The following is a 20,557-nucleotide window of genomic DNA, read 5'->3' as shown; positions in this document are numbered from 1 at the left end:
TCTCCCCCCGGGGGGGCGGGGTGTTGGGCAGCTGTGGAGGCCTCCACCGATGGTCACAAAACTGGAGGGGCATTTTCACCTGCTGACGGAAAGCAGTTGCTCAGAAGCCACCTGCCTCCGCGTGAGAAACTAGCACCTAATGAAAGGCTCGCAGGGCTTCTCCTGCCCCAGGACCTTTGCACAGGCTGTGGAAAGCTCTTCCCCAGATTTCTGCAGGGCTCCTTCCTGCTCTTTCTTTGGGTCTTTTTTGTTGTTGTTGTTAAACTTCATCCGAGGATATTTTTACCATTGATTTTTTTAGAGGGAGGGAGAGGGAGAGAGAGAGAGAGAGAGAGACACTTTGATGTGATTGAACCTGCAACCCAGGTACCTGCCCTTGACTGGGAAGCAAACCCTCAACCCTTTGGTATGGGGGCCAATGCTCTAACCACTGAGCCAACGGCCAGGGCCTTCAAATGCCGTCTTCTCACAGGGTCCCCCCCAACCACCCCCTTTAAATGGAGTCCTCCTGCCCGGCCAGTGAGGCTCAGTGGTTGAGCTTCGACCTATGAACCAGGAGGTCACGGTTTGATTCCCGGTCAGGGCACAGGCCCGGATTGCGGCCTCCATTCCCAGTGGGGGGCGTTCGGGAGGCAGCCGATCCATGACTCTCTCTCGTCACTGATGTTTCTCTCTCTCCCTCTCCCTTCCTCTCTGACATCAATACAAATATTTTTAAAAAATGTAGTAGCTGATCTTAAAAAGTAAAGGAGAAACCAGCAAGATTAATTTTAACCGCGTGTTTTATTTCACCCACCATGTCCGACCCTGACATGTCATCGACCCTAAATATTGAGACTGTGTGGTGACCCCGCTCTCCTCCTGCGCCTCTCACACCCGGCGCCGTTCCCTGGGAGGCCCAGTCTCCGCAGTCGCCCCACGTGAGCGGCGACCGGATCGCACAGCACAGCTCCGACCTGTTATAAAATGACCGGCGATTGTGTCGGTCACGGGTCGATCTTGCTGGCGCGTGAGATCCGCCAGGCCTGGGAGCTTCCCCGCGTCCACCGCTGTGGCCCCTGCACCCAGCTCTGCGCCCGGCGCATAGTAGGTGCGCAGCCAGGACGGGCTGAAAGAAGGAAGGGACGCGAGCTCCTGCTTTGTCCTCGCCCGGGGTGGGGCCCAGATGTGGCCAGAGGCGATGGTTTCCTCTTCCTGGTGGCCTTTCCCTGACGCCTGCCCCCCTCCCCCTCGCGCCTCTCTTCCTTCTATCACTTCCCCTTCCTCCCCTTGTTCCTCCTCAGCGCAGACCAGGGATCTGCCCGGGCTCTGGGGCCTAGTGACCTGGTTCAGGCCACGCCCGCCCCAGCTGGCGGCCTGGCGACGCTGCCTGTGGGAGGGTCACTCCCCGATGGGGTGGGTGGGCTGCCGGCAGGGAGCGAGGATCCACCTGCCGGGGCACCTGCTCCCTGTGTGACCAGGTGAGCGCACTTACCCTCCTGAGGCCCAGCGGTGGGCGCCCCATCCCTGCTGCTTTGATAGGGAAGCCGGGCCCAGGGGCAGTAAGCGACGTCCCCGCCACCCCGCTGCGCAGCACGTTCTTTTTCTTCTTTTTTAAAAAAATATTTTTACTGATTTCAGAGAGGAAGGGAGAGGGAGAGAGAGAGAAGCATCCATGATGAGAGAGCATCACCGATCGGCGGCCTCCTGCACGCCCCCCACTGGGGATGGAGCCCACAACCTGGGCCTGTGCCCTGACCGGGAATCGAACCCTCACCTCCTAGTTCCTAGGTCGATGCTCAACCCCTGAGCCATGCTGATTGGGCCAGGGGTGGGCAAACTTTTTGACTCGAGGGCCACAATGGGTTCTTAAACTGGACCGGAGGCCGGAACCAAAGCCTGGATGGAGTGTTTGTGTGAACTAATATAAATTCAAAGTAAACATCATTACATAAAAGGGTACGGTCTTTTTTATTTTAGTTTTATTCATTTCAAACGGGCCGGATTCGGCCCGCGGGCCGTAGTTTGCCCACGGCTCGGTTGGGCCCAGTTTTTTGTTTTGCTTTTATTCATCTTTATTGTTGAAAGTGACTCAGATGTCCCCTTCCCCCCAGCAACCCCTTCCCACCCGCCCCCTTCCCTCCGAGCGGGTGTGGAGCCGGGAAGAGCCTGGGGACGTGGCTCTGGGGGCCTCTCTGACCTCAGCGTGGAGCCCTCTCCCGCATCCTGGCCCTGCCTCCTCCCGCACGGCCTCCCTCTAAAACCTGACCCAGGCTCCCCCTCCTGAGACCCCCCCATCGGGAGGGCCTCCCCTCGTGGAGGTCACGGGTCCCACCTCCTTTCTTCTCCGCCTCTCTCTCCGGTCAGGTGACCGCGTGGCGTGACATGACGGCCTCCCTCCGTGGCCTTGGGCGTCTGGGTAAGCACCACGCACGTTCCGACCTTGGAGACGCGGCGATAAATCACACGGACATGGGGGAGATGTCCAAGGCCAGAGGGCCTTGCTCGGGGCGGGGGCGGGGGCCGGGGCCAGCTTGTGGGGAGTCGGTGCCGCCCCAAGCAGGACACACGTAACATGTAACGCATAAATGAGACCGTCCCCCGGCTGATGCCCTCTGACCTCTTCCGGACGCGACGCGACATGTTTGCGGGTGAATCCGTGTGCGACCTGATTGAGGGACGAGTTCACTAGTCAGGGGGTGACTTCAGTGTTTATTGGGTAACGACTGTCACCGTTTCCCAAGCCCTTTCACCTTTCTTTTTCTTTATTTTTTAAGCAGGGGTTTTATTTTATTTATTTTTAATCCTCACCCGAGGATATTTCCCTCGTTGATTTTTAGAGAGTGTGGAAGGGAGGGGGAGAGCGAGAGAGAGAGAGAGAGAGAGAGAGAGAGAGAGAACACATCCATTGGTAGAGCTAGGGGCGTGTGCCCTTGACCGGAATCGGACCCAAGACCCTTTAGTCCACAGGCCGACGCTCTATCCACTGAGCCACACCGGCCGGGGCCCAACCCCTTTCATCTTCCCTGCAGCCCCTGGAGAGAGGCCCTTCTCCCCATTGGACAGAAGAGGAAACGGAGGCGCAGAGCTGGCCAAGCCACGTGCCCCAGGACTTTGGGGTGGAAACCCCAGGAGGATGGATTTTTTGGGGAGTCTGTTCCCCTCGGGCACCCAGCCGTGCCCTAGCCACACTGATCGGGGTCAGGGTGGGGCCCTGCTCCTGGCACCCTGGGCAAGGCTGGGTCTCCTGCGGCGGCGAAGGCAGTGCCAGGCAAGGCTCTCTGGCCAACATACAGTAGGTGCTCAGTAAACACTGACTCAGGCAGGGCAGGCCGCGCAGGGACAGGCCTGGAGAGCGCTGCTGGCCCCCCCAAGGTGGAAGAGAGTTCCAGAGGCCTGGCTCTGAGCCCTCGGGGCCCGGCCTGCCTTCCCAGGTATCGGGGACACCCTCCTCCATCCCCATGGAACCCCACCTAAGAATGAGAGGAATGCCCTGGCCCTGGCTGGTGGTGCTCAGTGGATAGAGCGTTGGCCTGTGGACTGAAGGGTCCCGGGTTCGATTCCAGGTCAGGGCACGTGCCCGGGTTGTAGGCTTGATCCTCAATGGGGGGCGTGCAGAAGGCAGCCAATAAATCCATGATTCTCTCTCATCATGATGTTTCTCTCTCTCTTTCACTCTCCTTTCCTTTCTGAAATCAATAAAAATAAATGAAGAAGAAGAAGGAGAAGAAGAAGAAGAATAAGAAGGAGAAGAATGGCCTGCATCCGGGGTCCAGAACTCAGGGCAGGCCTGGGTAAGGCTGGGGGGACATGCGCCCACCTATTTTAATTCCCTGGGGCGCTCGCTACCTGCAAATACCCACCATTCCTTGGCTCACTCCTAGTCATCCATCGCCCCTTCACTAGGAAGCGGAGACCTAGCTCTGTGCGCCCCTGTGGGCCTGTTCCCTTCTCTGTCACCCGGGGCCACCCGTGCAAGGCCCCTGGCTCAGGGCCCAGCACCCGGAAGACTCCTCCTCGGCTCCTTCTGTTTGCGCGTGGGGTCCCTCCTGGCAGCCGGACGGGGCAGGGGCCGGCTTTCACACGCAGCCTTCAAGTCGGGGTGGGGGGGCAAGATCCGAATGCAAAACACGAACGCAAGTGGGCCAGGCGGCAGGTGGCGCGGGGCGATAAGGCAGGGGGTGGGCTGGGCCAGCTGGCACGAGTTCCTTTGACTCAGGGTGGCAGGAGGCCTTGCCGATAAGGTGGCTTCCCGCGGCCCAGAAGGAAGGGACTGGGCAGATATCTGGGGGTGCAATTCCAAGTCCAGGGTGTCAGGACCCCGAGGCAGGAGTCCCAGGCTCGAGCAGGGAGAGGCTAGTAGAGTGTGAGTGTGTGTGTGTGTGTGTGTGTGTGTGTGTGAGTGAGGGGGGGAGGGGGGCAGAGATGAGGGTGCCCAGGCCCCCCTCTGGGTTGGGAAAGTCTGACTAACAGTGAACCAGGCCCCAGCCGGCGTGGCTCAGTGGACGGAGCGTCCGCCTGTAGACTGAAGGGTCCCAGGTTTGATTCCCAGGCCCGGGTTGTGGGCTCGATCCCCAGCAGGGGGCGTGCAGGAGGCAGCTGATCGGTGACTCCCTCTCATCATTGATGTTTCTCTCTCCCTCTCCCTTCCTCTCTAAAATGAATAAAAAAATCTTACAAAAAAAACCCCTTCGTGGACACAGGCAATAGGCTGCTGAAGGCCTGGGGCGCGGCGGGCAGGGGGGGCTGGAGGGGATCAGTGGGGACAAAGAGGACATATGTGATACTTTCAACAATAAAAAATTATTTAAGAAAAAACACTCTTTTTAAAAAAAAGTGAACCATGAGGACGATCAAGGCTGGGGAAGTGGGCGGGGAGGGGGGCGGGGGGAAGGGGAGGGATGAGCGGGGAGCAGGTGGGAAGGGGAGGGGGAGCAGGAAGCGGGGGGGGGGGGGGGCGGGGGGGGCGGGGCGGGCGGCTGGCCCAACGGACTCCCAGGCCCGGGACGCGGGGCCTCCCCAAAAGGGAAGCGAAGGCTTGGCCGCCCCGCCCCCTACGGACCGTCCGATCCGCGCCCCGCCCCGGCCCCGCCCCCGCCGCGGGCGCCTGCCCGAATCCCGGTGCCCCGGGCGCCCGGGGGCGGTCCGGCGGCGCCCGCCCGGATGGCGCATAAAGCCGCGGGCCACCTGCCGGGCTGCTCCTCCGCGCGCCGCCGTCCCGGGCCCGCCGTGCCGCCGCCGCTCGCGTCCCCGGAGCCGCCGCCTCTGCCGCCTCTGCGCCCGGACCCCGTTCCCCTCGGGCGCGCAGTTGCCGGAGCGCCGCGTGGGCCCCGGGCGCGCGGACATGGGCGGGTGCGCCAAGGCGGGCTGGGCGGCCGCGGCGCTGGGCGTCCTCGGGCTGCTGTGCGCGGTGCTGGGCGCCGTGATGATCGTGTCGGTGCCGTCCCTCATCAGGGAGCAGATCCTGAAGGTGGGTGCCGGGGTGCGGGCGCCGGGGGGCGGGGGCTGGCGGGGAGCGACGGGGCTGGCCGGCTGGGCGCCGGGGAGCGGGGGAGGCGCGCGGGGGAGCGGCCGCGGCACCCTTCCCCACGGCGCCCCCCGTCTGGCTGAGGGGGGGGAGCGCAGGGGAGCGCCGTGGGGCTTGGCTGGAGGCTCGCTGGGGAGGCCTGGGTGGCCCACCACGCGGGAGCCCGACCTCGCGCTCGGGGCTTCCCCCACTGGCCGGTCCTGGAGCGGGGAGCCGGGGAGCGCGCCCGCGGGGGTGTCAGCTCAAACCAGGGCTGCCTCCGCCTGTTCCCCGGGAGCCGGGGAGGCCAGGAGCCCAGCGCTCGTGTGCGCCTAAGGGGCGCCCCTGGGTGCCAGGCCTAGTCGGTGCCAGCAGCCACTCTCTCTGCTGCCCAGCCCCTCCGGGAGAGCCCCTCTCCAGGGGGACCCCTCTCGGAGGCCAACAGCTCCCTCCTCCCCTGCGCTGCCTCCCTGGCGCAGAGGGTAAGCGGCTTTTCTCTCCGGGTTCTTGCAGGGGCGGGCACAGGCCCAGGGCTGAGTAGGCAGGGTCCCTGGAGCCCACAGCCAGGCTCCCCCCACTTGCACAATCCTGCCCTTTAAACCGGGCCCAGGACGGGGCAGGTGGCCTTCAGCCGCTCAGGTCCTGCCCTGCGAGGCCGGCGACCTGTTCGAATGAGTCTGGAGTCGCCAAAGGGTGAGGGAGGTTGCAGGCTGCACTTGAGTCCAAGTGGCTCAGAGCTGTGAGCCCACAGCCAGCACCTGCTCCTGGCCCAGGTGGGCAGCCGCAGGCTCACCTCTGCCCACGATCCCGCCGCAGGCCCGGAGCTGCGTGGAGGCGGATACTGTCTGTCCCTCGCCAGGTGACCTCTCTCTCCCTCCGCCTGCGTTGCTTCAGGCGACTTTTCAAGAACAGAGACTTGCCCGAATTCCCCCCTCCCTGCCCCGCGCTGGGGGCCTGGAGAACGAATGAATGAATGAATGAATGGATGAGCGAGTGAAGGAAGACCTGCTTAGACCTGGCCCACCCTTCCTGGGACCCGGCCAGGCAGGGACAAAGTTAGGCCTTTCTCAAGGTCTCTGGGGAGCGGTTGTCTGATCTGAGTCATCTTGGCCACAGTGTTCAGTTTTTTTTGTGTTTTTTTTTTTTTGGTTTTCAAATCTGTCCTGAGCCCTGTAATCTGATGGCGTGGAGTTGATCCCTGTGATGTCACCGAGTTCCTCCTCGGTGTGGTTTTGTGTGTGTTTTGTGTGTTTTCTGTGTGTGTGAGTCTTGTTGGGGTTTCCTTCTTTGTTTTTTGTTTCGTCCGCTGGGGATGGTGGGGAAAAGCGGGAGTGGGAACCTCAGAGCACAGACCTGCTTCTCTCTGGCCCAGGCGGCCGGGGTGGACGCCTGCGATCCTTTCCCAAATGATTTCGAAGTGAGCACTTTATCTCTGGGAGCCGCCTCGAACCTGTGCTGAGTGCACGGAGGGGCTGACGCTCAGGTGGCGTGAGCGTGTGAGCGTGTGAGCGTGGGGGGCCTCTTGCTTTGGGGGGTGACGGTGGGGGGCGGGTGGGTCATGGGGGAGAAAGTTGTCAGCTCAGTCATTCCTGGGCCTGTTTCCGTGGGGTTTTCTTTCTACGGCTGTGGATTCGGTTAAGCATGTGCCTTGTGTGTGTGCGTGTGCGTGTGCGTGTGCGTGTGCGTGTGTGTGTGTGTGTGTGTGTGTGCGTGCGCGCGCGCCCGGGCACCGCCTGATTCCCCACTTCTGCGTCGTCCCCAGCTGTCCCGGGGCTGGGATTCCTGGGCTGAAAGAGGAGCGAGAGCTACCGGCATCCTCCGTGACTCTCAACGGCGATTGGTCTGAGGCCGAGTGGCGTGAAGGCGCCGGCCAGCCCGGCCCAGCCCAGCTCGCCGCCCCCCGCCAGGCCCCGAGGCCCCGGCCCGGCTTCCTCAGGAAGAAGGCCGCCAGTGTCCAGGGCCCCTCGGACGGGGCGGGAGGGGCTGCGCCGTGTTTCCTTTGGCTGCGCACGTCCACGGGCAACATGAATGGGACGCTTGTGCTTTGATTTCCCTGTTTTGATGTTTTTGGGCGCCTTTACTTAAAAAAAAAGATTCAAATGGGGACAATAGAGAGCATTTTCCTCATTTCGTTCCCAGCTCCGATAGGCCCTCCGCCGTCGTTCCCAGACCTTGACCAATAGCGATGTGACAAGCACTTGCTTCTACGCGTGAATATATGTTTTTAAAATATACTTTTATTGATTTCAGGAGGAAGGGAGAGGGAGAGAGAGAGACAGAAGCATCCATGATGAGGGAGCATCACGGATCGGCTGCCTCCTGCACGCCCCCCACTGGGGATCGAGCCCGCAACCCGGGCCTGTGCCCCGACCGGGAATCCAACCCTGACCTCCTGGTTCATAGGTGGACGGTCCACCGCTGAGCCCGCCGGCCGGGCTCGTACTGTTATTTGTCTGTTACTCTGGTGCCCTCGATGTACGTTACTCAGGTTGCTGACGGGGTTGGGTAGCGACGCAGAGCTTTGCAGCCCCTGCCAGCTCCCGGAGCCCAGGGCTGCTGACCCTGTGGGCCGTGTTCTGCGGGACGAGGGGGGGGGGGGGGCAGGGGGACCTTGGGCTCATCACGTCACCTGTCTGTCAGGGGCCCATCCGGTTTGCCTGCTGGCGACACTGTGACTACAAAGGCGGCTGCGTGTGTGCATGCGTGTGAGTGTGTGTGTGTGTGCATGCGTGTGAGTGTGTGAGTGTGTGTGTGTGTGTGTGGAAATGCCCGGGTGCACCTCGGTTCTCATTGGAATCCAGGCACAGCCTCTTGTGCAACAGGCGGAGGAGGTGGTGTGATCCCTCCCGCGGATGAGGAGACTGAGGCAGAGCAGAGGTCAGCGCGGGCGGGCGGGTGACACAGCTGTGGCCGTGGGGCAGCAGCCTCGTCGCCACACCTGGGCCACAGGAGGTGCGGCGGGAGCTCTTGGTCGGTGGACTTCCCGGAGGCAGACGGGCCCAGGGAGGGGGCCGGAGAACTGGACGTGCATTTCGGCGTCTGAGCGGGAGGGCCGCACGCACCGCGACCGAGAAGAGCGCTGGTGGCATTCACGCGTTTAGAACAGAACTCCAGCCCGGCCGGCCTGGCTCAGGGGTTGAGCGTCGACCTATGAACCGGGAGGTTGCTGTCCCATCGGTCCCATTCCCCACCCACGGGGGGTGCGCAGGAGGCAGCTGATTCTCTCTCATCATGGATGTTTCTCTCTCTCTCTCCCTCTCCCTTCCTCTCTGAAATCAATAAAAACATATTTATTTTATTTTATTTTTTAAAAATATATTTTATTGATTTTTTACAGAGAGGAAGGGAGAGGGATAGAGAGTTAGAAACATCGATGAGAGAGAAACATCGGTCAGCTGCCTCCTGCACACCCCCTACTGGGGATGTTTCCGCAACCAAGGTCCATGCCCTTGACTGGAATCGAACCCGGGACCCTTCAGTCCACAGGCCGACACTCTAGCCACCGAGCCAAACTGGTCAGGGCAATAAAAACATATTTAAATAAAATAAAGCAGAAGAGTAGCAAGTCCGTAGCTTTCTGCAAAGAATGGCCAATGGATCAGACCCCGGACCAGGAGGCCAGAGCGGAGCGCCGTGTCCCGAGGTCCAGGAATAGCCCTGGGGGAGAAAGCGAGAGTCGCTTTTTTGTCTCCCGCTCCCCCCCCCCCCCCCCGTGGTTAGGACCAGATGAGAGGTGCTCAGACTAGCCCCCCGAGGAGCAGGATCCCCTGTCGCCGGCACCAGGCAGGGGTCAGGGTCTCTGTGACTGTCCCTCCTTTAGTCCTGGGGGATTCTGGGACGTACGTCTCATCATCATAGAAGCTCGCGGTAGTCACCTGCCTCAGGTGAACTCGCTGGTATGTGCGTGTGCCGGCGGGGAGGGGGGAGAGAGAGAGGGAGCGCGAGAGAGAGAGAGAGAGAGAGAGAGAGAGAGAGAGAGAGCGCGAGAGAGAGAGACTGTCGGAGGCAGACCCAGCGGGGGGTTGGGGAGTTCTGCAGCCACCTCGTAGGACGGAGCCTGCGTGCCTGGCCCTCTGGCCTCCAGCGCCCAGGGAGGGCACAGCCCAGGGCCCCGGGCGTACATGCGCGTGTGTTTTCTTTTTAAAGGGAGATCACCTTTGTATTTTTAAAATATGTTTGTATTGGTTTCCGAGGGGAAGGGAGAGGGAGAGACAGAAACATCCACGACGAGAGAGGATCATGGATCGCCTGCCTCCTGCTCGCCCGGGGCCTGTGCCCTGACCGGGAATCGAGCCGTGACCTCTGGTTCCTGGGTTGGCGACCCGCCGGCCGGGCTGTGCTCACCTCCCGGGTGGTCCTGGCGCCGCCAGGCCTGGTCCCCCTCGGAGCCTCTGGCTTGCTCTCCCCTCTGCCCGGAAGGCTCACACCCCCCCAGATGTCTGCGTAGCTCACCCCTTCTTTCCCTGAGAGTCGACCCCATTGTTCTGTATGTTTACTCGTGAGCAGGGAGCCTGCTGGGCAGGGGCTGGGCTGTCACGGTCCCGGTGGCGTCCCCACGGCCCAGGCGGGCTGGCGGCGGGGACAGTGGCGTGAGCAGAGGGCAGCGCTGTGAGGTCACCTGCTCCTTTACCTCCTCCCCGCGCCTGGCCCAGCCTCGGCCTCCGGTGCCTCCTCCTCCCCCGCCCTCCCCGCCCTTCGTGCCCTTTGGCAGAGCCTGGCCCGTCAGTTAGAAGGTGAGGCTTCGGAGATAACAGTAATGAGCGCGGAGTCCGCCAGACACCGTCACTCAGTGCGTTCCGTGTGGGTCACCGTGTGGAACACGGACGGGACCGGCTCTGTGCCTTCCTGTGGGTCACCGTGTGGTACACGGACGGGACTGGCTCAGTGCCTTCCGTGTGGCGTGGGACTGGGCCGTGGGCGTGGGACTGGGCCGTGGCTCAGGGGCCGTGGCTGTGGGAACTGAGCTGTGCCTATGGCTGTGGCCATGGGTCGGGGCCATGGCTGGGTGCTTCCTGCAGGCCCCACGCCTGGCTGCTTAGGGAAGCCGTGGGTCGGGGCCGTGGGACTGGGCCGCGGGTGTAGGACTGGGCCGTGGCTGTGGCCACGGGACTGGGCCATGGCTCAGGGGCCGTGGCCGTGGGAACTGAGCTGTGCCTGTGGCCGGAGCCGTGGGTTGGGGCTGTGGCCGGGTGCTCCCGCCCGGCTCCGTTTGCTCTGTTTTCTTCCTCTCTTGCCCCCGAGAGGCACTTCCTGTCCCCGGGCGTGCGAGGGCCACGCCGGGCTCCGTGGTGCCGCTGGGAAGCAGCACATGTGCCTGAGTCGTCCATTTTCGGTTCCTGCTTTGCTCCCGGGGATTTGCTTCTCTCAGCTTCACCATGTAGGTGTAACACACGGGTGTTCTGTGTGCACACGTGGGCCAACTGTGCATGCGTGACTGGTGGCCCGTGCACCTGTGTGGGCATGTGCACCTGTGTGTTTTAGTGTGATCACATGCCAAAGCACTGCAGGCACGCGCCTCTGTATTGGTGTGTACATAGAACACATGCATACATGTGTGGACACGGGCCCACACACCAACAAACACACATGTGCCCATGCGCTTGCGTGTGTGGGTGTATGCGCACGCACATGGCAATGGGTGCTGGTGCGTGTGCGTGTGTGACTACATGTGTGGGCAAGTGCGCGCACACATTAATGTGGCCCCATGCCGCTGTGCATGACCACACGTGGGCACATGCACACAAGTGTTGACATAAGTCTCTGTGTTGGTATGTGGACACACACAGAACACAGTGCACATGTATGTTGATCTATGTTTCTGTGTTGGGGTGCACACGTGTGCTGTGTATCCCAATGGGGCCTGGCCTCCCCAGGGCTGCTGCTTCTCCTTTGGGGAACAGTTCCCAGGGGTTCCATGCTGCCGGGAGAGGCAGTGCGTTACCCAGAACTCGCCTCTGGCGGCTGCTGGCATCGCCCCCGGCCGACGGGCAGAGCGCGCTGCTGCCGGCTCGCTGGGCGTGGGCTCCGTCCAGGCTGCGGGGCCCTCGCTGGGCGTGTGCTCCGTCCAGGCTGCGGGCCCTCGCTGGGCCTGTGCTCCGTCCAGGCTGCGGGGCCCTCGCTGGGCGTGTGCTCCGTCCAGGCTGCGGGGCCCTCGCTGGGCGTTGGCTCCCAGGAGGCTGTTCCCACATCCGTGTCCCCCGCAGAGGGGCCCCGGGGGCCACAGCCACCCCAGGCCGCTTCCCGCCGCAGCTGACGGGACAGATTCCCTGTGCGGAGCTGATAGAGGACTCGGCCGAGGAGCCAGGGCGGCCTCCCGCACCCGAGGGCCTGCACCGGGAGCGCCCTCCTCTGCGGAGAATCCAGTGTCGGGCTCCACCAAGAAACACAAACGCACAAAACACCAGACAGCAGGCTGCCTTTTAGGTGCCGCCTCCCCTCCGTTCGCAGGCGGCCAGGCCCCGGGGGAGAGGCCGGCAGGAGCTGAAATGGGAAGAGAAGCAGGACGACAGCCATGGCTCCGTGGGGCCGGGCGGGGTCCTGGCCGGCAGGCTGATTCGGTCTGGTTTGCAGCGGGAGCCCCTGAGCCCGGAGGCCACGGCCTGTGACCCAGAGATCTGTGACCCCGTCACCCTCTTCATTTTCTCTCACCCCACCACCCCCAGCCCCCCGTTTCTTCCTGTCCCCGGGCCCGGGCAGGGGAAGGAACGGGGGTGGCCTGACCCTTGCTCGCTTCTCGCCTCCCGGGAGGTCCCTTCCCCTTTTCGGAGGCTCTCAGATGGACGGCTCCTCAGACACTTGAATGTGCCTCTGGCCCTGTCTCCTGACCTCCTGACCTTGGGGTGTCGGGACGCGGGCGCCTGCTGTGTGCTCACGCATTCCCTGGAGAGCTCGGCCCACACCGCTCTGTCCACGCCCCGTCTTTGTTCCCAACGGGCGTCCCGGGCCCCTACCTTCCCCCTGAATTCCAGCTCCAGCTCCAGCTCCAGCCGGTGGTCAAAGGCGGCTCAGCCGGCCACGCCCGCCTGCTCATCACTGCCCACGGCCCGTCCCTCCGGCCTCGGTCCCATCTTGGTGGGTCCCATCTCAGTGGTGGCTGCCGTGTCCCCCTGGCCGCTCTCGCCCAGAGTCTCAGGCACAGCCTTGACCTTCTGCTCGCTTCCCCCGTGGAACTGCCCGTTCTATTGCTGATCCTCACCTGGGGGTATTTTCCCCGTTGATTTTTCGTGCACACATTAATGTTTTGATTAATCAGGGAAATCAAAGTCTGATTTACATGATCTGGGGACCCTCACGCCACTTGGAAGGGGTGAGAAAAAATCCGCTGATTTTGAGAGAGAGAGGGAAGGAGGGAGGGCGGGAGGGGTGGGGGGGGAGAGAGAGAAACATTGATGTGAGAGCGACACAGCAGTTGGCTGCCTCCTGCGCGGGTCCTGAGCGGGGCTGGGGTCTGGTCTGCAACCAGGTGGGACATGCCCTTCATCGGGAAGTGGACCCACGACCCCTTGGTCCTCAGGCTGACACTGCCACCGCCGAGAAGCACCCGCCAGGGCAAACCACCAGGAGGTTTTAAGGCTTCAAAACAGACCCAGGCCCGGCCGGCGTTGCTCAGTGGTTAAGCGTTGACCTATGAACCAGGAGGTCACGGTTCAATTCCCAGTCGGGGACATGCCTGGGTTTCAGGCTTGATCACCAGGAGGGGGCGTGCAGGAGGCGGCCGATCGCTGACTCTCATCATCGCTGTTTCTATCTCTCTGTCCCTCTCCCGTCCTCTCTCTCTAAAGTCAATAAAAACATATTTAAAAAAATTAATGAGCTGTTCAGCTACCACCTCCTACAGAGGTCTTGGGCAGAGTCTAACAAAGCATCTCTAAGACTGTCAGCACGGAGCCGCAACCTGAACACATTGCAGAATGCCAGGGAGCAGCACAGCATGTGCAAAGGCCCTGTGGCAGGAAAGAGTGTGGTGTGTTGGAGGAGAAGGCCTGGGAGGTGGGCAGGGGCCTGTGAAGAAGGTACTCACAGGCTGTGGATCGGATGGGCGTCACACCACGGGGGAGGTTTCAACCAGGGGCATGCAATGCTCCAATCTGCATTTCTTTTAAAAGAGCATTCTGGGTGGCCGGTGTGGCTCAGGGGACAGAGCCTCGGCCTGCAGACTGAAGGGTCTCTGGTTCAGTTCTGGTCAAGGGCACCTACCTGGGTTGCAGGCTCGATCCCCGTCCCCGGTCGGGGCCCATGCAGGAGGCCACCCATCGATGTGTCTCTCTCACGTGGATGTTCCTCTGTCTCTCCCCCTCCCTTCCACTCTCTCTAAAGATCAGTGGGGAAAAATATCCTCCGGTGACGATTAAAAAAAGAGAGAGAGAGAGAACATTCTGGCCGCAGAGAGAACGGTGTGGTCCGAGTCTGGAGCGGCCGTGCAGGGGGGAGAAGCCGGCCCCACGGCCCCGTGCAGGGCCACCACCGGCCACTGGCCACGTCCCCCCCCCCCCCCCCGCTCCCCGTGAAGCCAGCCCCGTCTTCCAAACGCCCATTCGATCAATATCTGAGAACCCGTGGGCCTGTGCCAGGCAGCAGCCCAGGCGCGGGGGACAGAGAGACGAACAGCACCGAGGTCCCTGCCCTCCCGGGGCCGACGGACAAGAAACAGTAAACACGCCGCGGGGGTCACGTGACAGTGTCCCTCCGGGAAGCTCGGCCACTGAGCCGCACCGGCCGGCCGGGCAGCAGCTAACTGTGTTACCGGGGAAGGGGTCCTCCCGTCTCGGGTGGTTAGGCAGGGAACTGGGGTTTCGCTCGGTGCCATCTGTCCTTTTTCCTTCAGGGAGAAAACCCAGGGGGCGCAGGGCCGCAGGTGGGACCCCAGGGGGAGGTCACGCCAGGCAGGCGGAGGCCGAGGGGCCGGGGAGCGGGACCCGGCAGAGGCCGCGCAGCTGCAGGCGCCGGTCACCGCAGGCGGCCGGGCAGCCGCTCCCCTGCCGCCCACACCCGGCGGCGGGTCGGGAGGAGCTGTGGTTCCGTGAACGGGGAGAGGTGTCGGCCGGGTTGTGCCGAAGTTCAGGCTTTGTCTGCTGCCCCAGGTGGGAGGCTCCTGTGTGTGCCGGAGGGCGCGGGGGCGAGCCGAGGACTCCGTGCCCTTTGCCAAAACCTGCCCGGGCAGATGCGGAGGAGTCGGTCTGGACACGTAGCCGGCAGGTTTATTCTGCAGCATGGCCCGGACTCCTGTCAGGCCATGAGCCACCGTCCCGATGGATGGAAGGGCCGCCAGCCAGCTGGCCCTGTCCCAATGCCCGGGCGCGACCTTCTTCCCCTGGGACTGGGCGGAGGTGTGGCCGGGAGGGGCCCCCCTGCGCGGCCAGGCCCCTGGGAGGTGCCCTCGGTGAGCTGGGAGGTGCCCTGGGGTGGACGTGAGCACATCCATGCGGGTGAGAGGAGTGGGGCTGGGGCCTGGGGGCTGGTGCCATGAGGTGGCTCTGGCATCCATGGCATTTATTTTTATTTTTTAAAAACACTTAAAAAATATATATATATAGTTTTATTGATGTCAGAGCACAGGAAGAGGGAGAGAGAGAAACATCCGTGATGAGAGAGAATCACGGATCGGCTGCCTCCTGCACGCCCCACGCTGGGGATGGAGCCTGTAACCCGGGCCTGTGCCTGGACCGGGAACCGAATCATGGCCTCCTGGTTCCTAGGTGGACGCTCAGCCGCTGAGCCTGCCGCCGGCCTCTTTTCTTCTTATAAGGACATCCGTCCTGGGAGTCAGGGCCCCATGAACCCAGGATGACTCATCTGAGAGCCTGAACTAATTATATCTGCGAGGAGGCCGCGTCCAAATAAGGCCCTGCTCCGAGGCCCCAGGTGGACGTGAATCCTGGGGGGACACCGTCTGACCCCCGGCCCTGTCCCCCCCGGGACGCCGGGTGCAGCTCCGACCCCGGTGCCTGGGCTCCCGGGAGCGTGACTAGGTCCTGAGAGCTGCTCCCTCTGCTGCAGACGGGCGGTTGGCTCGGCGGCCACGGCACCGTGACAGCCGGACCGACCCAGATGAGCAGCGTAGAACCTGGGGCCGGAGGACACGGAGGAGAACGCGTGCGAGAGGGTGCGGGCGCGGGAACACAGGAAGGCTCCGCGAGAGGCCGCTCCTCGCCCGCCGGGTCCTCGCCCGGAGGTGACGCGGGTCCGGGCTTCCTTCCGAAGCCGTGCGTTCGTCCACAGGATGTCCCCTCCCTGGACTCGCGGCCCTCGTCCCTCAGCCTCTCCCCACCGTGTTGACGCCTCGTGGGTCTGGGCGGTCCTCCTTCTGGCACAGAAGTCACACGCCTGTGGGCGGCGGGAGGCCTCCCGGGCACCACAAAGGCAGAGCTGCCGTCCCTCCTCACAGAGCATGAGGCCACCTTTCCTGGGGGCCACGGAGGTGGGGGTCCATTTTACTTTATTTTTAAATTTATTTATTTTAAAAAAATATATTTCTTTATTGATTTCAGAGAGGAAGGGAGAAGGAGAGAGAGAGAGAGAAACATCAATGATGAGAGAGAATCATGGATCGGCTGCCTCCTGCACGCCCCCCACTGGGGATGGAGCCTGCAACCCGGGTATGTGCCCTTGGCCGGAATAGAACCCAGGACCCTTCAATCCGCAGGCCGACGCTCTATCCACTGAGCCAATCCGGCCTGGGCTATTTTTAAATTTATTGATTGGGCCTGGCCGGTGTGGCTCAGGGGTTGAGTGTCGACCTATGAACCAGGAGGTCACAGTTCGATTCCCGGTCAAGGGCACATGCCCGGGTTGCAGGCTCGATCCCCAGTGTGGGGCGTGCAGGAGGCAGCCGGTCCATGATTCTCTCTCGTCACTGATGCTTCTCTCTCTCTCCCTCTCCCTTCCTCTCTGAAATCAATAAAAACATTTTTTAAAAATGCACAGAAGAGCCCTGACCGGTTTGGCTCAGTGGAGACAGCGTCGGCCTGCAGACTGAAGGGTTCCAGGTTCGATTCCGGTTAAGAGCAAGTACCTTGGTTGCGGGCACATCCCCAGTAGGGAGTGTGCAGGAAGCAGCTGAATCGATGTTTCTAACTCTCTGTCCCTCTCTTTCTCCCTTCCTCTCTGTAAAAAATCAATAAAATATATTTTTAAAGAAATGCACAGAAGACTCTGAAGGCTTTTGCTCACAGGCAGGGAGGGGGCAGGGCGGACGAGTGGCCTCAGGTGGCCAGTGGGGAAGGGTCCCCGAGGAACAGGCAGGCCTGGGGACAGCCTGCCAGGCAGAGGGCACAGCACGTGCAAAGGCCCGGAGACGGAAAGTTGCTGATGGGCTGGAGGGAGAGGAGACAGGCCAGTGGCTGGGGGGAGTGACAGGCACGTTGGTGAGAGGAAGGGCAGGCCAGGCCATGTGGGACCACGGGCGGAGTTTATTTTTTATTTTAATAAATATATTTGTGTTGGTTTCTGAGAGGAAGGGAGAGGGAGGCGGAGAGAAACATCAGTGATGAGAGAGAATCATGGACCGGCTGCCTCTTTCCTGCACGCCCCGCACTGGGGATCGAGCCTGCAGCCTGGGCCTGTGCCCTGACCGGGGAGCAAGCCTCCTGGTTCGTAGGTCGGCGCTCTAACCACTGAGCACACTGGCCAGGCCTATGGGGTTCGACCTTGTGGGAGTGGGCACCAGCCCTGACCCAGGGCCCTGGGGACACGACAGCACCCCTTGCCTCTTGCTAAAGATTAACCCTCGGCTTCCAGCCGGCGGGCGCGCCCCCAGTGTTTATAAAATGTGCAATTCCTGGCGGACTGTCTAGTCAGGGACACTGACCCCTTTCCCTTCGGTTGTTAAAAAAATAAAGCCAACAGCCAACAAACAACAGCCGTCCAGGGTGCGTGATTCACAACGAGACCTAGTGTTTTGGTCAGATCGGCAAAGCGTGTATTTCTCGGTGCCGCGTGTGTGCATACGTGTGTGTGCCGTGTGCCATGCTTGTGCGTGCGCCGTGTGTGTGCCATGTGCCGTGTGTGCATGTGCATGTGTGTGCATGTGTGTGTGTGTGTGTGCGTGCGCGTGTGCGCGCGCCGGGAGAGGGAAGGCTGGCGACCGCTGGGCGAAGCCTCTGAGGGAGGCAGCCCCGGGCCGGGGGTCCCTGCAGGCGGAGCCACTGTCCCGTCTGGCACGGCCTTGGCGACCCCGCCTCGTGTTCCTGGAACGCGGCCACGGCCGCCGAGGACGGCTCCCTGGGCAATAGTCCTTGTGACACAGATCCGCCCGCTGCCATCGTCGGGGCAGGCGGGTGGGGGTCTTGTCACCTCCCGCCACCGGGGAGGAAGGGGCGACGTCCGCGTGGCCACGTGGCCAGTCGGGAGCGGGAGGAGAGGCCTGGCGACGAGCTGACTAGAAAGGGACAGAGAACTCGTGCTTTCGGCTTGGCCGGCCCCGCTGGTGCTGTCTGAGCAGCTCGGCTCTGTGGTCGTCATCGTCAGTCCATGCCACATGCCCGGCCCGTGTGGCTCCGTGGCTGAGCGTCGACCTAGGAACCAGGAGGTCAGGGTTCGACTCAGGTCAGGGCACAGGCCCGGGTGGCGGTCTCCATCCCCAGTGTGGGGCGTGCAGGAAGCGGCCGATCCGGGATTCTCTCTCGTCATGGATGTTTCTAGCTCCCTCTCCATCTCCCTTCCTCTCTGAAATCAATAAAAACATATTTTAAAAAAGAACAGAAAAATAGGCTAAGAGCTAAAAAATGAACGTGGATGAAATTTTCATTCTTTTCCGTCACAAGGTCGCAGAGCCACTGCCCGGCCGTACTCTGCATTCTGAAAACACTTACGCTTGACGATGAGTCACGAGAACATAGGCTAAGGAGTATGTGGCAGACCGCGCCCGGTGCTTCCGGGCGATTCCGTGCGTGCAGAGCTCACGCGGCCGGTCGCCTGCAGCGCTTGCTGGGGGCCTGCTGGGCGCCTCGCACCGCCCAGGCCCGGGGCGGCGGGGGACACAGCGGATGTCGGCCGGAGCTCCCGGACCGTTCACAGTGGACGGGTTCGTGGGCCTGGCAAACCTCCTGCCACGTGCAAGCCTCCACGTGTGGCCTTATGTGTCCCCTGCTTGGTGTTCTGTGTTTTGTTTTTTTAAATATATATTTTTATTGATTTCAGAGAGGAAGGGAGAGGGAGATGGAAATGTCAATGATGAGAGAGAATCATGGATCGCTGCCTCCTGCAGGTGCCCTGACTGGGAATCGAACTCTGACCTCCTAGTTCAGTGATGGCGAACCTATGACACGTGTCAGAGGTGACACGCGAACTCATTTTTTTGGTTGATTTTTCTTTGTTAAATGGCATTTAAATATATAAAGTAAATATCAAAAATATAAGTCTTTGTTTTACAATGGTTGCAAATATAAAAAAATTTCTATATGTGACACGGCACCAGAGTTAAGTGAGTGTTTTTCAAAATGCTGACACGCCGAGCTCAGAAGGTTCGCCGTCGCTGGCCTAGGTGGTGTCTCAGGGAGGAAAGGCCAGGGGGTCCAGACCCCAAACCACAGGACCAGATGCGCTGGGGGAGGAGGGTCCCCGCGAGGCCTGGGGCTCTCCGCCTGGGGACCTCCTGGACCTGCCCCCCCCCCCCCCCCCCCGGCCTTGCTTGGCTCCGCCCGCCCGCCCGCAGCGGCTTTCCCGGCAGCTGGCTCCCTCCTGTTCCTGAGGGGCATCCATTGTTCGGGGCCACGGCGGTTTACCTGTTGATGGCCACTCGGGTTATTTTAAGACCTGTTTTTAAAGCGCATTCGTTGTTGGCGGACGTGTGGATACGTCCGGCTTCCTTCCTGGCCTTTGCCCGGCTGAGTCCCCGGCCAAGATCACACGCCACCACCACCCCCCGCCCCGTCTGTTCCTCGCAGAGCCCCGCTCCGGTGCCGGCGCCCAGCTCACTGCCCCCTGTCCGGGCGGCCCTCCTGCCTGTGCAGGGAAGGGTTTGACAAGGGGGGGGTGGCGTCCAGCCCGGGGTCACCCCTCTCCCCAGAGGAAGGTCACCCCTTCCGGGAGGTGATGCCAGGGTAGCTGGTGAGCCAGCTGTGGCCTGAAGATGTGGGGTGTGGCTCAGGGGTTGAGCATCGACCTATGAACCAGGAGGTCACGGTTCGATTCCCCGTCAGGGCACAGGCCCGGGTTGCAGGCTCGAGCCCCAGTGTGGGGCGTGCAGGAGGCAGCCGATCCGTGATTCTCTCTCATCATTGACGTTTCTCTCTCCCTCTCCCTTCCTCTGACATCAATAAAGATACATTGAAAAAGAAAAAGAAGTTCATGAAATGTGGGGGGATCTGGCAGAACTGAGCCCTCAGGGCCGCAGGAGCCTGGAAGGGCGGTGGCCGCCGATGCCTTTGGTTTGGGGGTGACCCCATCAGTGCACCACAGCCCCCCCACACACACACCAGTGGTCCTCTGGGTCCCAGATACCGCGTCCACATTAGGACTGAGCTGCAGACAGGCCCTTCGCTCCCCACGGCTGGCACACAGGGCCCTCCCCGTCTCCCCCCCGCCGCACGCCCCAATCTTGTGGCCTTCACCTCACAGCCAAGGGGTCAGCGGAAATCCGTCACCGTGGTCCGGGCTCCCCCTCCCCACCCAAGCAGGACCTTCCTGGACAAAGGTCAGGGTCAGGCCTGCGGAGGCGGCTCACTCACGTAGGCCCCCCCGTTCCAAGTGAGGGGGAAGCGAGGACAATCCTAACACTTGTCGCGGCTGCCGGGCGGGCGGGGGGTGGAGGCGCTGCTGAGGGAGGGGGCCTGTGGTGAAGCGCTGAGAACAGCCCTGGCCGGTGTGGCTCAGTGGATAGAGCGTCGGCCTGTAGACTGAAGGGTCCTGGGTTCGATTCTGGTCCAGGGCACCTGCTCGGGTTGTGGGCTGATCAATGAGTCTCTCTCAATTGCCAGGGTCCCCTGATCAGGCTGTTGTTATTAAAACACACAAAAGCCCAGCTGAGTGTGGCTCAGGGGTTGAACATTGACCCAGGAACCATGGGTCACCCTCAATTCCAGGTCAGGACACAGGCCTGGGTTGCAGGCTCAGTCCCCAGTGGGGGACGTGCAG

General features: G+C 61.9%; 1 protein-coding gene across 2 annotated transcripts in view; it reads left to right on the top strand.

Moving 5' to 3' along the window:
- Window positions 1-5,138: 5,138 nt before the first annotated feature.
- The window catches only part of SCARB1 (scavenger receptor class B member 1), a 35,106-nt gene continuing 19,687 nt past the window's right edge, over window positions 5,139-20,557 (top strand). The window contains exon 1 of one of the 2 annotated variants that reach the window (XM_070399516.1): window positions 5,139-5,449. In XM_070399516.1, the coding sequence (XP_070255617.1) occupies window positions 5,324-5,449 (126 nt within the window). In that variant the 5' untranslated portion in view covers window positions 5,139-5,323. The remainder of the gene's footprint in view (window positions 5,450-20,557) is intronic. The other variant, XM_070399515.1, reaches the window with a different exon arrangement.

This window comes from Myotis yumanensis, unplaced genomic scaffold, assembly GCF_028538775.1.
Source record: "Myotis yumanensis isolate MYYU_CA2020_CCGP unplaced genomic scaffold, mMyoYum1.0.hap1 SCAF_19, whole genome shotgun sequence".
Classification (NCBI taxonomy): Eukaryota; Metazoa; Chordata; class Mammalia; order Chiroptera; family Vespertilionidae; genus Myotis; species Myotis yumanensis.
The sequence above is the reverse complement of the archived record's forward strand: the minus strand, read 5'-3'. Positions and strand labels throughout refer to the sequence as shown.